Raw genomic sequence first — 16,922 nt, 5'->3', positions numbered from 1 at the left:
AGACAGTACTAAAGATTTCAACAAAAAAATGCAAATAAATGTTTTCAAAACTGACTACTCCCCTCAAGTGACACCTACACCGTGGTGTAGAAGAGTTAATTGCAATGGTAGCCTTCTCCCTCTGAATGCTGCTGCATACCTTGTATATAAAACAATTATGTCTCTGATGCTTCACCACAGCAGTAGATGCTATAATGGCTTTGTTAAAAGAAAGGATCCAGTTGTTAGGACGGGAGGGGGGTGGAGAAGAGATCTGTATTATTAGAACTGACGTTGATGGACCTGAAATAGAAATTAAGTTTGGTTCCCCATTCCTGTTCACATAATCTGCTACCTGTTGCCTACATCATGTGTAGTGCACACATTCACGTAGAGGGTGTGAGACATTTATGCTAGGTATGTATTGGTTTATTATGCACAGTAAAGATCCAGGTGAGTAAAGTGAGGGTTTGAAATACCTGGGAACAATAGTTCTAGTACTAAGATGAATGTACTCCTGGAACAATGATTTAGCTTAGCTTCTTACATTTAGTATTGAACCATTAGTAGATGGAAGAAAATTATTCTGGGCTGTTTAGGGATTTCTATGACACATTCACACATAATCTCTGATATAGGCTAGTAACATTTAAATAGTCATTGTTGATCTAGTAATTCACATTAGTTATGCAAAGAGTTATATATAAAAAACGTTTTTCAGACTCATAAAATCTATTCAGAACTTTCCCTCAACTCCGCTATTGCCCCTGTAGGTGATCATGCACATCACTATGTTAAAACATACTTGAACCCCCCCCAAACACAAAACTGAATCTGAACATTTGACAACTAATGAGGTTACTGTTTTATTAAGGTCACAGAAACAGCACTGAAAGGATGTCTCCCTTGCTTTATTTCACAACATGTTTTTTCATGATGGCAGTAATCCTTGCGTTGTTATTGGATCAAGCATTGCAGCGGTCTGTGTAGCAACAGGTCCATCCAGGTTTAGAGCAGTTGACCTTACGAGTGCAACCCTTTTCTCCGTTATCTGAAATAGTAAACGGCAAAGTCATTGACAGAGCATCCACTCATGCTATAGAATATTTTTAATCCAGACTGACACTCACCCCTGGTGTAGCAGGCCTGTTGATGTGAGCCACTGCAATCTAGCAGCATGTTGTTGACCATCAGGAAATCCTCACCATAACACTGAATGGTAAATTTCTGAGCTGTAACACAAACACAGATCTTAATGTTACGATTGATTGACACGGTTTAACCATCAATCAGCTGGTAACCCAGGACAGGTAAACCCCCATCAGCTTTAACGATAACTCAACAACACACTTGTTGTTTTAAAAAAAAGAGTTTATTTTCATTTTAAACAATTTAAATGTTTTTGCTAAATATCTAGGTTCCATCTTTTTTTGGACTGGTAGCATCAGGAAACATTTATTACCAAAATATGTCAGACATACAAGGAATTTGACTTGGCGGTTGATGCATTACAGCAGTAAGCAGTAGTTTGACGATGGACAACATAGTGCAAGGAATATATATAATGCTATGGGTTAGTTTAAAATAAGGGAAAGTGTATGTACATGTAGAGAGTGAAGAGTCAGTCGGTGGGGGACCCGCCCGGGCTCTGTTGATGAGCCCGACTACTGTAACATTTAAATGTGTGTTAGAATTTTAAATCAAAGCTTAATATTAATGCATAACCTTTTATTTTTATTAACAAAAGCCAGCAATGGCATGAGCAACATAGAGATTAGAGATTGCCCCCCTCCCAAACTAACCCTAAACCCTTTAAATGCCTTTCCATACTGCTATATTCCTTTGTTGGACCAATAATAACCGACAACATGATCCTGTCTCCCTGCTACCGCCATTCCACCTCTGCAGCTCATCCAGAATGCAGCAGCTCGACTGGTCTTCAAGTTTCCTAAATTCTCCCACACTACTCCACTCCTACGCTCTCTTCACTGGTTACCAGTGGCTGCCCACATCCAGTTCAAAGCATTGGTGCTCACAAACCATGCTGTGAATAGATGGGGTCCAGTCTACATCCAGGACATGGTCAAACCCTACATCAAAACCCACAAACTCTGCTCTGCATCAAGCTGCTTGATCCTCCCTCATCGAGAGCAAAACACTCGACTAGATCACGACTCTTTGCTGTCCTGCTCCTAAATGGTGGAAGGAGCTCTGTGATGACATCAGGACAGCAGAGAGCCTTTTTAGAACTTTCTTGTTTCTTGTTCTGAGTTTGTTTCCTTACGGTTGAAATGCCCTTATTGTAAGTCGCTTTGGATATAAGCGTCAGCTAAATGACATGTAATGTAAAAACCTCTGTAAGAACATATGAAGAGCTTTTTTGGTTACATGTCTTGTTAAAAAAAGACGTTGACCATATGTTTGGTCATATGTTTACCACATCAAAATATTTTTTGTACTAATACAGTTTGCTGGTCATTTGTTCAAATGTTTCGATATGAGTGTGTGTGATCGTACCGTTAGTTTAAATAGATAAATGACGGTGCGTTGTACCTGTGCAAAGTGGCAGCAGAAGCAGTAGCAGCAAGTACACCTTCATGGTTCTGGTCTTTTGTCAATGCAACTCAAAAAGTGGCAAAAAGTGAATAACATTAAGAATGAAGTTGGACTTTTATCCTTTACTTACACACACACCCACACCAAAGGTTAACTGATGGACTAAGTCAACTGACATCTGTTTGTTCAAAAGTTATTGAGTTCATGGTTTTAAAAAAAAGCTTGTAATCAGCCAGTGTTTCTGATGAGTCATGAGTGAATATTCTTGGACTTTGGAGTGAAGTAGAACAAACATGTTTGTCCACTCAGAAAGAGTCTATTGATGTAAGGTGGCATTGACGAGAATCATACGTAATGAAGGAACAATCTGTCCCTTTTCAGCTGAATTATTAAGCAATTATTGGACATCGGTCTGTACTTACAACTTGTGTTGATGACTTGTATCCCTTGATTCTTTTATATTCTAGTTAGTAATAAATATTTGACATCATTAGTGATTAACAAAGTATTTAATATCTATGATGCAGGGATCAATGATGCTAACTAACAAAAAAAAAAATAGCAGCTGGGGCAGACATTAAATTAGAGAAATATATACATATATACACAAACCAAAACAAAGAAGTTTACAAATAAAGTTGTGTGTAATAATGTGAAATGACACAGGGAAAAAGTATTGAACACATGAAGAAATTGAGGTGCAAAAAGGTATGAAAAGCCAAGACAACAGCTGAAAACTATCAGTAATTAAAAAGCAATCCAGACCCTTGTCAGTGCAAATTAATATCAGCTGGTTCAGTCCCAACTCCAAAAAGGTCTCATTGCCAAGGTGTCACACACCCCTCACCCTGTGTGACTCCCCTGTCACCACTGTGGTCCTGGGCTCCATCATCACCCAGGATCTCAAGTGGGAGTTGGACATTAGCTCCATCACCAAAAAGGCTCAGCAGGTGATCTTCTTCCTGAAGCAGCTGAAGAAATTCAACCTGCCAAAGACGATGATGGTGCACTTCTACACGGCCATCATCGAGTCCATCTTCTGCTCCTCCATCACCGTGTGGTACGCTGCAGCCACAGCAAAGGACGAGGGCAGGTTGCAGCGTGTCATCCGCTCTGCAGAGAGGGTGATTGGCTGCAATCTGCCGTCTCTCCAGGACTTGTTCACTTGCAGGACGCTGAAGCGAGCTAGAAAGATTGTAGCTGAACCCTCTCACCTTGGACATAATCTGTTTGTGCCCCTTCCATCCGGCAAGAGGCTGAGGTCCATCAGGACAAAGACCTCCCGCCACACAAACCGTTTCTTCCCCTTCGGCAGTGGGGCTCATCAACCAAGCCCGGCCCCCCCCCTGTCTCTACATGTACATACACTTGAGCATAATCTATAGAGGTGGTAAACTAGCCATCCAACAGCAGATCTGTGACTTAATAGAAAGACAGTCTTGACAGAAATGACGCTGTGCTGATATGCATATACAGTAAACACTTTCTGTGGTGTGTCTTAAGACCTTATATTGTAAAACAGGATAATACAGCAGAATGGAAAAGTACAAAAATACTTGGGTGATCAATCAATCAATCAAAATGTATTTATATAGCACTTTATAAAACCAGCAGGTATCCAAAGTGCTTACCATCAGAAACACATGTCATACAATAAATAAGAGCGACCATAGAAAACAGTAAAATCAGAAAAGGTTACACAGAAACAAAAGAATGAAATTGTCACCCCACTGCTACGTATCAAAGACCAGGCGAAGCAGATACGTTTTACGTTTGGACCTAAAAAGATCTACATCTGTGATAGTGCGAATATCACAAGGTTACTTGTTCCAGAGTCTTGGGGCAGCAGCTGCAAAAGCCTGATCACCCCACCGTATGTACCTTGACCATGGCACTTCTAAAACCAGTTGGTTAGAAGACCGCAGAGACCGGCTGTGCTCACGCAGGGTTAAAATCTCGGACAAGTACTCCGGGGCAAGGCCATTAAGGGCCTTAAAAACAAACAATAAAATCTTGAAATCTATTCTAAAACGCACAGGGAGCCAATATAGGGTGTACTTGGGTGATCACAGCGTTGGACGAGCCAGTTTTGACCAGTTCTTAAGGTTAGGGTGGGGCGGTATAAAAGTGTTCACAGTCTGACAGCTGACAGACTGACGGATTTGTTGTTCGATGCGCCAAAGTGTCTCCAGATATCTGCGGGAATTGCTCATGTATCTTTGTCTCTTCTAAATAAATTAACTTTTTAACTTCAATTGATTGATGTGTCAATCGGGATCGGGAATAGCAACACTTCCAAAGGACACAATTCACGATGGGGCCCGTCTCTGAAATTTGGAGAAAATTCCGAGCAACGCTGTGGGAGGAGATGCGTGCCAAACCTTTGTACAGAAGAGAATAAGTCGAACTAGAAAATGCATTTCCTGCAGAAAATGTGTTTGAATACTGAAAGCTGAAATTAATTTGAAAAAAAATTGCTGAAAAAAAACAAGGGAGAAAAGATTAAATGAATATCAAAGAATTGATAGAAATTCAGGCATGATACTATTAGTCATAGAAGTATGTGTAGTAAAATTAGTGGTTGAATTAATATCACCATAAAATAGCAGAATAAATACTAGCAATACTCTATAGTTGTGTGGCCCGGTGATATTCTACGCACAAGAGCCAGAAAAACTGGAGCCAGAGACTACTTTAGTGAAAACGGTTTATTAAATGAACTCTTCAAATGAGTCAATAAAAAGATTAAATACAATTCACTTAAAATCTATATCAAACAAAAAGGAAAAAAAAAGAAACCATCTGGGACTAACACGTAACATTCAGGAGATCAGTGTAAAAGGTGTTAATCATAAAGTTTGTCACGAAACAAAATATCAACAACAATCAACAGTCACAGCAGAGGACTAAAACACACCACACAACACATGCAAGATAGCTGCTCCATCTGGCTGTGTCCCTCCACACCGCAGAAAGCCCACAAGAAAATGAAACTTAAAAAGGCCCATACAATTGGCTAATTATTAAGCCTACAATATACTGAATAAGGGAAAACAGTGGTTGTCCCCAAAGTATGTTTAAAACAAAAGAAATATTTTGATTTAAAAGAAAACTTTAGCAAACAGTTCATGCTGCATGCATTCAGTGAGTTTTTTTGCTGTGACCTATTTTTAGTCTTGTCATTGTGATTTCTTCCCTCCGGTTTCTTCCCCTGAAAATTACCCCGCTCACTTGGTTGTGAATTGCATGCAAATGTTTCCCCCTCATCGCTTAGTCTCATTGTTGTTGCCATAGGCTGCTGATATTTTTCCTGACGATACCCTTTTCCCTCTGCTTTAGACAGTTTAATATCTATTTGTACGTGTTTTTCCTTTAGTGATTTCTCCCATTTGTGTTCTCACTATTGTGGTTAGTTTTTATAGATCCATCTTCCTAGCTCCTCATTCTCCTTCCTTTTCTTCACTCTCAGTTTTAGCCGAACTTGAATCCCCCTTTTTCTTTCTTTTGTGCACCTTCTTCCCAGCCTTTGTCCACTCACGCTCCTTCCCTACTCGTGTCTCTTCCTCACTTTGCTCCATGCTATCACTATATCTTTCTCTCCCAGCCATCCTCACCACCACAGCCTGGCAGCCCTTGCCTGCGCCTTAGTTGCGCTCATTGCCGATCATTCCCCTCCAAATGTAGCTTAATGCCAGTTTGTTTCGCTCCCCACCCGATCTCCTCTGTCCCACCGCAACACACAAAGCCGCTGCCGCCCGCTACTAGGTAGTGTTGTTACCTGCGCCCCTCCTGGTTCGAAGCTTGAATTGAAATATGAACCAATGTAAGGCGAAGCAAATGTATCAGTGCTTGATTCGTTCACTGCTGATCACGTGATCAGTGACGTCCGAAGCTTCGTTCTGGCGCAGTCACGTGACCGCTTCGATTTGATTCAAATGGCCGCGAAACAGGGTTCGGGCTCGTCTGTTTGATACAGTCAACATCAATGTATTTGCGAGTAGTAGAAGCAAAGAGCAAATTTACAATGGAACCTGTGGCAAAGAGAGGTCGCTCCGAGATGTGGGAGCACTTCAATTTGATTTTGTCTAACAAGGTTTGCAAAAGGCAGGCCAAGTCTGTCATTAGTATTGTGTAATTATTAATTATAGATGTTTATAATATCTCAATAATTTCATGCCCCATGCCATGTGTCCACAAGCACCTCAATATCCTGTCATGTCCTGTTCCCACATTCCAGATTCAAACAATTCAAACAAGTCCCTATGACTGGCATGAACTGCACATGCAGTAGGAAGCACTTGCTGCTATTTTAAATTATATTGCTTACATATAACTATACTATATATATATATATATATATATATATATATCTTCTATTAATTCTTCCGCTAGCATGTTTACAAACATACATGCAAAGGTGCAGAAAGACACAGATAAGTGTTTGTTCCACTTCTTCTCAATGTTAAGAGAATTGAAATACACAAACAAGGACACAATTCAAACCTGAAAATCAATAGTTTTATTCATATAGGAATCCATGTATTTATTAGATGATTTGTTGGTTCAACGTTTCATAATCATGTTCAACCCACAGATACTGAGCCAAAATATACTGGTAGGCTATTGGAAACATGCACTACAACTATTCATCAGCAGAGGTCATCATAGAGTCAGCGATGCATTGAATGAATGAACCAGTTTCCAATTGGCTGGAAAGCTTCACTGGTTCAGAAAGCTTCACTTTGCCACCACTACTACTCAGACATCAAAAAAGACGAAACTCCGCTGCATTACAAAAAGTCCCTTCAAAATATATATATATATATTTTTTTTAATTTTCCCACTACAAACGGGTCCGCGACCCACCAGTTGAGAAACACTGTTCTAGAAGCTGTAGTGAGTACACCTACCTGTCTGATTCCGAAATGTCCTCTGTAAGATCATGTCCTTTCAGACTGCAGCTAATACGGAACAGCTGTGTGGCACACACAGAGAGAGTGCAGTGTGCTGCAGTTGTCACGGTAACAGCACACCTGCGATCATTAACAAGCTACTCAGAGGGTGGAGAGAGACAAAAATCGAATAAAACATAATCAGTGTCTATAAAAAAGTAAAATAGATATTAACAAGCTGATTTTAATATAAAATAGTTTTGAGTTTTGACAACATTTTAATATTTAAATGGTGTCAGTAGCCCAAAGATTGGGAGAGCAGAAAATTTGAAAGTTGAAGAAGGAGGATTTTAAAATGAACTCCATTGGAAAACCATGTTAAAACAAGGTTTAGGAATTAGATTTATATAAATTCAAGCATAAGAGGTAGAAAGCTGGTAGGTTAAGCTAACCCTATTTTTAAATCTCAACGGTTTTAATAGCTGAAAGTGTAAAGGTTTTGAAAGTGCCATGGAAGAAATAGAAGATGTTGACATAAAGATTTGAAGAAGAAGAAGTGGATATATAAACAGAAACTTTGTAGTGTTGTTGAACTGGTGCAAATATTAAGTGACTGTGTCTGTTACCTCTTGGTTGAATGCACTTTGGATAAAAGCATTAGCAAAATGAAATGGAATGTAAAGTGATGGTCCCAAAGAAAAAATGTATGTGGCTCCATCTGCTGGAAGCATTTGTTTGGGTTTTAAAAATGTTTTTCTATTAAATACGTTGAGTCAGTTTACAACAATAAAACTAAATCAGTAAAATACAGGAGTCCTGCAATGAATTATACTTCATGAAGGTTAGTAATGAAGGTTATAGTGTTTGATTTCAGAAAGGTGCATATTCCATTTCATATTTGAGGCTTTAGATTGAGCTGCTGTGGAACTTTATAGTAATATTTATCATGCCATTAATATATATTTATGTATACTGCATTTTGAGAAGGAGAGCAGTTAGCCACATTAAATCTTTCAAATAATTGTAACTGTATCAGTATACCCTACATGTGTAACGTTTAGTCTGTGCATTATTTAACTAAATCATGACTAAATGTGTGAGAAAGAAGCAGATTTAAAAACAAAATTTTAATTAATATGAATATTTAAGCAAAATCTACGAGAAATATAGACATTTGTAAAAAGAGATGGGTAAAGTATAAACAGCAATGCTTTTTTAAATTCTGTTTTTGTCAATTAGTTCTCAAAACTTTGGGAATGATATTGAGGTTAAAATGGTTTCCGTTCTGCCAAAGTTGAAGTTGAAAATTGAAGTCTTCAACTACATGAAAGCTTGGGCAAATGTGTGGCATATAATAGACCAAACTACAAGTGTTGAATGATTTTGATCCATGGCTTACTGGGTGCAGGGACAGAGTAAATAATCTAAATGGTGATACTGCAAGACAAGATCATCTTTATTGTGAAGAATTTCAGCCTGTGAGATTATAAATAAATGATTGGCATTATAAATCCTATTTTTGTGTAGCCAGTGAGGAAATGTCCCTCCTGAGCTACTATAGATTCAGGCCAGCCTTGGTACCTCCTACTTCCTGGTTCACCAATTAGAGAGGGTATAAAAGCTTCACATAATGAAGCTGTGTCAGCATGCTTGACCCTTTCGCTGTTGCACTCTGGCTTGAGAACTCCAAGAGCAGGTAGGTGGTTTTATTCTCAGTTCTTGGGCAAATGATTTGCCTGTAAATTCCAGAAGATACTTATTGTTAAAATTGCTTCTTTATAGGAGCGCTTGAGGCTCAACAGCGTGGCTACCCAGGTGGTGGTGAGTGTGGTGATTGGGCCTCTCACCTGCACTTAGCATTCTCAGTTGTTTGATGGTATATTTTTTACATAATTCTTCAGTATATTCCTTAGTTTGATCTGTATTTGTGTGGCGCATCCAAGCCAGCGAGGGCCCTGTGGCCTAGTCACCAGTAGAATTCAATTTGTTTGTTGATGCCCATTCGGTTATTCTGAGACTTTGGTCACCTGTCGCTCCGTGTTTGTTTAATAATGAATTTTATGAGGAAATCCACCCTGTGCTACCAGTGGTTACAAATGTCTTTCCTACCCGTTGATCAACTTCTTAATTCAATATACACACAATGCATTAGCTAAAAGTATTTACTTCATTTCAGTTAAATTAAATTAAACGGCCCTACAACCATTTCTCCCTCATTCTCTCATTTAGGTGAAATAGACGGCCCCAAAAAAAGAAACGGCAATGCAAAGTGGATTTTAAAAAAAGGAAGGAGAACCCCTGACTGCGATACACGGACCAAGATTTTTGCTATTGCCTTTTTTAAAATTTCAATTCTATTACTGGACTTCAGGATTTGGGGAATATTAAGATGCCAACCAGGTGTTAAATGTTTGACCTTCCTTTTGTGGAGTCACCCTGTGAGGTGAGGGGGGGAAAGTAACCATTCATTTTGTTTAATAGTGTTTTTTTTTTTCTTTTTACTCATTTCAGTCTGTTCCATATGCTTTGGGCAAGAAACCTAGTGGTGGAGTACAAAAACGTCAGAGCCTTGCGTTATTAACAACACTACCACAGGGACCCAGCTCGTATCGCCAACGGAAAGCTTTTAATGTTTTGAATGGCTTGATAGTCCAAAATGATGGTGCTGTATGTTCTGTAGTGTAAGATGCTTGAATTGTATGTGCGTACCCTGTAAATACACATGTCTGTGGACAGTAATTAAAACTGCTTGAAAGAACTGTCATCTTGACTGAAAGTAATTTTTGTTGCACAATGACAAATGGGAGTGTTCTAAAGATTCATTTTAATGGATATTCAAAATTGTACAATGTAATGTTGAAATATTGACTCTGAAATTTAAACACTTCAATGTAACCCCCACCCTCTATGTTAGGGCCTTGGTGTTAAAATGTATCCCTTTTTTACAATTGTACTTTGTAATTTTGACTGTAGATTAATAAAGTCGACTGTAGATTAATAAAGTCTATGTATTCTGGAATCTTGTAGGAGCCACCTGCGATTGCTGATTATGGGTGGTCGACCTCAAATGACGGAACCGTCCAGGTTAAAGGAAGCTTATGGATCTTGGGCTCTTCATCCAGGTATTTATGTAATGCTTGTCGTGCTGTGTATGGCTGTTAAAATGTCTTTCAACCTTAACTGTCTGCTTCCAGTATGTCCTTGTCTGTCTAACTTTTTGGGCTCCCTTTATCTGCTGTTCAATGTTTTAAGAATGGGTGTATTGCTGATTAATGTTGGTCTGTGTAAAGAGCTCTCAGTGTTGCCAAGATTTTTCTTGCTGCGTTCCTTATTTATGTTGTGACTCGAAACAGGGTGGTCAAGAGAACATAACGGGCTCCCCGAAGTCAAGCTAATTCTGCCTCCTGTGACAAGTGTAGAAATGACCTCTGCCCTCCAGCTGACTTGGTTTTGGTGAGGTTAGTATCTTTTCCTCGGTACTGTTTTGTAATACTTGTTGGGAGGGCTGTTTGATGGCTCTAATAACATGTGCCTAACTGACTCCCCAGTACTGCTTTTGTTATGCTTGCAGGCAAAGTTCTGTTGTGTTCTCTGGATGGTCCTACATCAACCTAAACGGCTCTTGCTTCAGGGCCTCCAAGAAGTGGTCCAGCAGCTTCAGCCTCCTGTGGACTGAGCCATTTGAGCAAAAGTTAAGACTTTTTTTTTTTTCCCCCAGTCTTTTTGTCATTCAAGTTGTGGGACAACTTTCTGATTCTATTGTATGGCCCAAAGAACTATTTTGGCTCTTTGCACTGTAACATGAAATAGTAAATGGCAAAAAATTGGTACATTAGTCATTTCTGCTGAATTTGTTGCCCGTACTGAACGAAAATTAGTAAAGAACTTTCTGCTGCGCAAATTAATGAAGCTAATCATTTCAAGAAACTTTTACTTGAAAAGAAGATACTCCGCTGCACGTATGCGCATTTTACCGCCGCAGACGTGATTTCCGTTGAGGCGGACGCTATAAGTGTGAAGCAAGCGCTGCTCAGTCCAGAAGGTAAGTTTCAGCTACCCTTGCACGATAAAATGTTAGTTGATTTAGCAAACTTACTCTGCAATTTGCCAGTCTTTAACTGTTTGTGGTTAACTTGTTTTTAAAGTCTAGCTTGAATGTTAACAGCTAGACTGTCACATGTGGAACCCTCTAAAATTACATTAAATATAAATTGCCTTTAGGGTTAGGTGAGGGGGAAATGGAATGCCTAGGCCTAGGCATTCCGGCATGGGTCCCGAGGGAATCCCGGAGGCACGGGCACATCCAAAAGCTTACGGTCTCCTTTATTGTCCATGAGCTTGGATATCATTCATAAAATCGGAATAAAACGATGGGAGGTCTCTTCTGCAGATAAAAAGAGTGGTTTTAAAAGTTTTACATTAAAAAAGGTTCTCGATCGAGTCTCACCTTAATTAAAAACTTTACTAAAAAACCATAAAAACACCCATTTGTAGACCCCATCTTCCCGTCTCATCGTGAGTTGTCCATACCCTGGACCCTTTTCTTTCTTTTGCAGGTAAGTCTCTCTTTTTTTCTTCCTTTTGCAGGGTTTTTTTCTCAGGTAAGTGTGGGATTTTTAATGGACAACTCGTACCAGGTAAGTGGGGGTATGTGGGAGCTCATCCTGACCTGTTCACGGTGGAACCCTTTCCTCTTTTCTACCGTTGACAGGCCTAGAGGTTGTGTTTAGGGTTCCACCTAGGTCAGGTGAGTATAGTTTTTATTGTGGGGGGTGTTTTAAGGGATAAGAAGAGTTATTTAAAAAAGGTCCTGCTGCGAGGTTTGCCTTCATTAAAAACTTTACTAAAATCCCATAAAAACCCATGATAAAAATGGTTTTCTGCCAGTTTTTCTTCCCTCCGGTGGTGAACCTCTCCCAGCCCCTCTTCTACCTTTTATAGGTTGGGGGTTAGGTTTAGGGTTCACACCACCGGAGAGGTAAGTATATTTTGAGGGTATTTTATGATTAAAAATAGTTCCACTCTTCATTTGGGCAGGTAAGTATCTCCGCCCTGTTCTTCCATTCCTCTTGATATAGGGTCTCCGCCGAGAACACCTTTGACCCCTGGCTCCCCCCCAGCCGGGGTGGAGCATAGAGAAGGGGTCACTAAGGATGATGGTAAATAAAAATGGAAGATTAAAAGCTGGAGATAAAATACCCGTAGGCCAAGACAAACAAGGGGAAGGGGGGATAAATTGTTTTCTAAAAACCGACAGCCTCGCTGTAATTTCTGATCGGCTGACTCTAGCCGGCAAGGTTGTTTAAAAAGAGTCAGCCGAATAAATTAAAAAGATATGGGCTTTAAGCCACAAATCTAAATGGGAGGGATTAAAATCAACTTCTCTTAAAAACCAAAGGGATTCGGATGTATAAAATCCCTTTGTCTATGCGGAGGGCCCTAGATACTATAGTGTATAAAAGTACACTGATAAAAACACCATATATTAGGACGAGGTGTAGATAAAAGCACTGGCCAGTTTCAATGTTTTTTGTATTTTTCTTGTGTTTTTCTATAAATTTTTGTATTTTTTGTTTTTTATTAAAACCACACAAAAACATGCACACTCGTAAAATTCATAAAAAACACGCTGGATAAAAGAGCCACCCCACACTCCCAAGGTGGCTCAGTGCTTAAAACCCCAGTTTCCTATTAAAAATATGATGTAAGATCTGTACTAAAACACAGATGTTAAAATAGTAATAAAATCGGGCTCTCAGAGAAATTGATTAAAATAAAAAGACCATAAGTTAAAAACCATATGTTAAAAGCAGCGAGGCTGTAGGTTCTTTAAAACAAAATAAAAACTCCTAACGTTTCGGCCAACTCGACCTTCTTCAGAGGAGACATGGAGTGGAAGTGACAACACAGACAGGTAAGTAAGGGAAGTGGTCAGGGGGAGGGGCTTAAAAGCAGCGTCCTGATTGGGTAATCTTTGATGGTCCCACCTGAGCAGTTACACACATGTGTCTTCAATTATCTCCTAACGACCGTAACAAGTCTCGGAGTTCGTTCCCTACAAAAATCTTACAAAAGAGACCTCTCCAGTAAAACCAATAAAATGAATAAATATCTTTAAAATCACATAAAAAGGCCCTTTGAGAAGGGTATTCCTAAAAAATGTGATAAGCTCATGGAACAGGAGACCTGGCTTTGATGGCGCTGGCAGGTTAGGTGAGGGGGAAATGGAATGCCTAGGCCTAGGCATTCCGGCATGGGTCCCGAGGGAATCCCGGAGGCACGGGCACATCCAAAAGCTTACGGTCTCCTTTGTCGTCCATGAGCTTGGATATCATTCATAAAATCGGAATAAAACGATGGGAGGTCTCTTCTGCAGATAAAAAGAGTGGTTTTAAAAGTTTTACATTAAAAAAGGTTCTCGATCGAGTCTCACCTTAATTAAAAACTTTACTAAAAAACCATAAAAACACCCATTTGTAGACCCCATCTTCCCGTCTCATCGTGAGTTGTCCATACCCTGGACCCTTTTCTTTCTTTTGCAGGTAAGTCTCTCTTTTTTTCTTCCTTTTGCAGGGTTTTTTTCTCAGGTAAGTGTGGGATTTTTAATGGACAACTCGTACCAGGTAAGTGGGGGTATGTGGGAGCTCAACCTGACCTGTTCACGGTGGAACCCTTTCCTCTTTTCTACCGTTGACAGGCCTAGAGGTTGTGTTTAGGGTTCCACCTAGGTCAGGTGAGTATAGTTTTTATTGTGGGGGGTAAGGGTTTTCACTCCCAAAATGTGTCATTTGTAACGGTGTAGGGCGCTAATGTCCGGGCAATGGGACTGTCTCATATGCGCCAATACACTGTATGGTAAATGTCTGAATGTCCGCTCTGTGTCTCGGCCTTGGAGCTCCAGGCAGTGTATGGTAAATGTCTGAATGTCCGCTCTGTGTCTCAGCCTTGGAGCTCCAGGCCAATGTACGGCGAATGGCAGAGCGTCAGGTCCGTGTCCCATGCCAATGTACGGCGAATGGCAGAGCGTCAGGTCCGTGTCCCATGCCAATGTACGGCGAATGGCAGAGCGTCAGGTCCGTGGGTTAGAGGGTTAGGGTTAGGGGTTTAGAGTTTGTGGCCCCACACTGACAAAGCAGTGCAGGGCCGATGCACAGTCCATCACTGGGCTGAACTCCGGGGCCTCCAGCGTCCATCACTCCCCCCACGCCAAAGAGAAAGCATCAATAATGTTATTGTACATTTAAAGATGACCGAGCCGAATTGGGTTTCAGGTGAGTAAGACATTCAAAACATTGTGTCGTTTTTGAAGAGGAGAGCCAAATGAGGCTTCAGATGAGTACATTTTAACCACAATAAGAACCAGTACGCATGTTTCAACACTAGTGTTATGTTTAGGTGGGGAGGACCAGGAGAGGCTGCAGGTAAGTATGTCCTAACACTAAGGTTGTGTTTAGGCATGGAGAACCAGATTAGGCTTCAATCCAATAATTATATTCCAACACTATTGTTAGGTTTAGGAATAGATGCACAGTGCATTGCTCGCCTACGTATATCACAATCTGGATTATACTGGGAGAGGTACAGTTTGACCTTCAGCACAAAATACAATTCTTCAAGGCATCAATGTAGTTTCCTGTTGAACTTAACATTGTTATTCACCCTCTACGTATATCACATTTGGGATTATACTGGGGAAATCATACTCATTGGAGCATCGTTGGACAGTCTCATGTCCCTTCTTGAAGTGTCAGTGCGCCCTCTTGTGGGTCTGGCTGGTAACTGCATGCTCCCACCTGTCACTGTGTTCTGCTCTGGTTCTGTGGATAGATCCGGTCCGGATTCTGCGTGGTTGAAGGATGACACAGCCGAAGTGGGGATGTCTGGAACCCTCGTCACTGCTGAGCTGGTACGTGGATGCTGGTGGTCGGTGTGGCGAAGCGTGCGTCCTTGTTGACATCAGGTCTGCTCCGTTGTGCTCGTCCTAGTAGCCTCCATGTTGCAGGGTGGTGCTGTTTCTCTCACCCGGAACCGGTGCTGGAGGCAGCGTCATCTGGTCCGGCGGAGTCAGCTCACAGCCCCCACCTTTTTTCTCCGTTGTTGTGGAGCAGGCGCGTGCACGGGGGCGCGCTCCGTAGCTTAGCTTCGCTCTCCCGGCGGCCATTGTTCTGTGGCTACGTGCTAGCTAGTCAGCAGGTTAACATGTGGCTCGAACAAAAAGGGTCCAAAAAGAAGGTTTTTACCTTTTATTGTCGTCCAGAACAGGCACGTAAAAAACACTCAGAACGGTACATTATAAACTAGCTACGCGTTTCGGGACTATTATCCCTTCTTCAGGCTAGAATGTACATAATTGGAGGAACGGAGCCCGTGGCCAGCTCGGGCACACGGGCAGGTTGGTAAAAGGAAGGGGCTCCGCCAGAGCAGGCAAGATGGCTCCGGCGAGTCCCTCCCCTTCCGCTCTCGGGCCCAATCAGCAGTCAGCAAACATCAACGGGTTACAAAATGCATTATAATAAATGTAATATTAATACATTCGTCCCAGGTCTCGTTGTTATTGAACATTCTCTGACCAAATGTTGAAAAATTATTCATTTTGACTGTAATATAATCTACTCATGGGTTAGGGTTAGGGTTTTCACTCCCAAAATGGGTCATTTGTAACGGTGTAGGGCGCTAATGTCCGGGCAATGGGACTGTCTCATATGCGCCAATACACTGTATGGTAAATGTCTGAATGTCCGCTCTGTGTCTCGGCCTTGGAGCTCCAGGCAGTGTATGGTAAATGTCTGAATGTCCGCTCTGTGTCTCGGCCTTGGAGCTCCAGGCAGTGTATGGTAAATGTCTGAATGTCCGCTCTGTGTCTCGGCCTTGGAGCTCCAGGCAGTGTATGGTAAATGTCTGAATGTCAGGCCTGTGTCTCAGCCTTGGAGCTCCATGCCAATGTACGGCGAATGGCAGAGCGTCAGGTCCGTGTCCCATGCCAATGTACGGCGAATGGCAGAGCGTCAGGTCCGTGTCCCAGGCCAATGTACGGCGAATGTCCGTGTCCGGGCCGGGCCTGGTGAGTTCAAATTAAGCCGCAGGCTCCACTCCTGGTGGTGCCCTTCCGTCAATTCCTTTAAGTTTCAGCCCTGCCACCCCCAAAAAGCTTTAAATGTGACCCAATAAGGCTTCGGTTGGGGGGGCAGTGGGCCGTGTGATGCCCGGGCCCCTGCTCTGGAGGCCTCTACTCGAAAGCAAAGGGTTTTTTTTAATGGGCGCAGGGTGGCCCCTGGGGTCCGCCTTAAAGCACCCAAAATCGGAACAATAAGCAAAGACCCAGAGACCCTCTGGGCTTCTGGACTTATATTACGATTCTGACTTAGTTTCTGACGGAGCAAAAAATGTAGCCCAGAAAATTCCCCCCATTGTCCCGATTTTTTGCCCTATTCTCCGATTTTGACTTAGTCTGTGGAGCCCATGCTCCTTATTCTCCGACTTTTGGCCTAGGATCCT

At 41.5% G+C, this 16,922-nt stretch overlaps 1 protein-coding gene across 1 annotated transcript; it reads right to left on the bottom strand.

The window, feature by feature from the left end:
* Positions 1–829: 829 nt before the first annotated feature.
* Positions 830–2,690, bottom strand: wu:fj16a03 (uncharacterized protein LOC335475 homolog). The gene is made up of 3 exons (XM_037465013.2): positions 2,533–2,690; positions 1,110–1,211; positions 830–1,030 (listed from the first exon to the last, which is right to left on the bottom strand). Exons 1-3 carry the CDS (start codon positions 2,576–2,578, stop codon positions 945–947), a joined length of 234 nt encoding a protein of 77 aa, XP_037320910.1. The 5' UTR covers positions 2,579–2,690; the 3' UTR covers positions 830–944.
* Between the last annotated feature and the right edge of the window lie 14,232 nt (positions 2,691–16,922).

Source organism: Pungitius pungitius, chromosome 13, assembly GCF_949316345.1.
Source record: "Pungitius pungitius chromosome 13, fPunPun2.1, whole genome shotgun sequence".
In the NCBI taxonomy this organism is placed as follows: Eukaryota; Metazoa; Chordata; class Actinopteri; order Perciformes; family Gasterosteidae; genus Pungitius; species Pungitius pungitius.
Note: the sequence above shows the minus strand (reverse complement) of the source record. Positions and strands in the feature narration are given on the sequence as shown.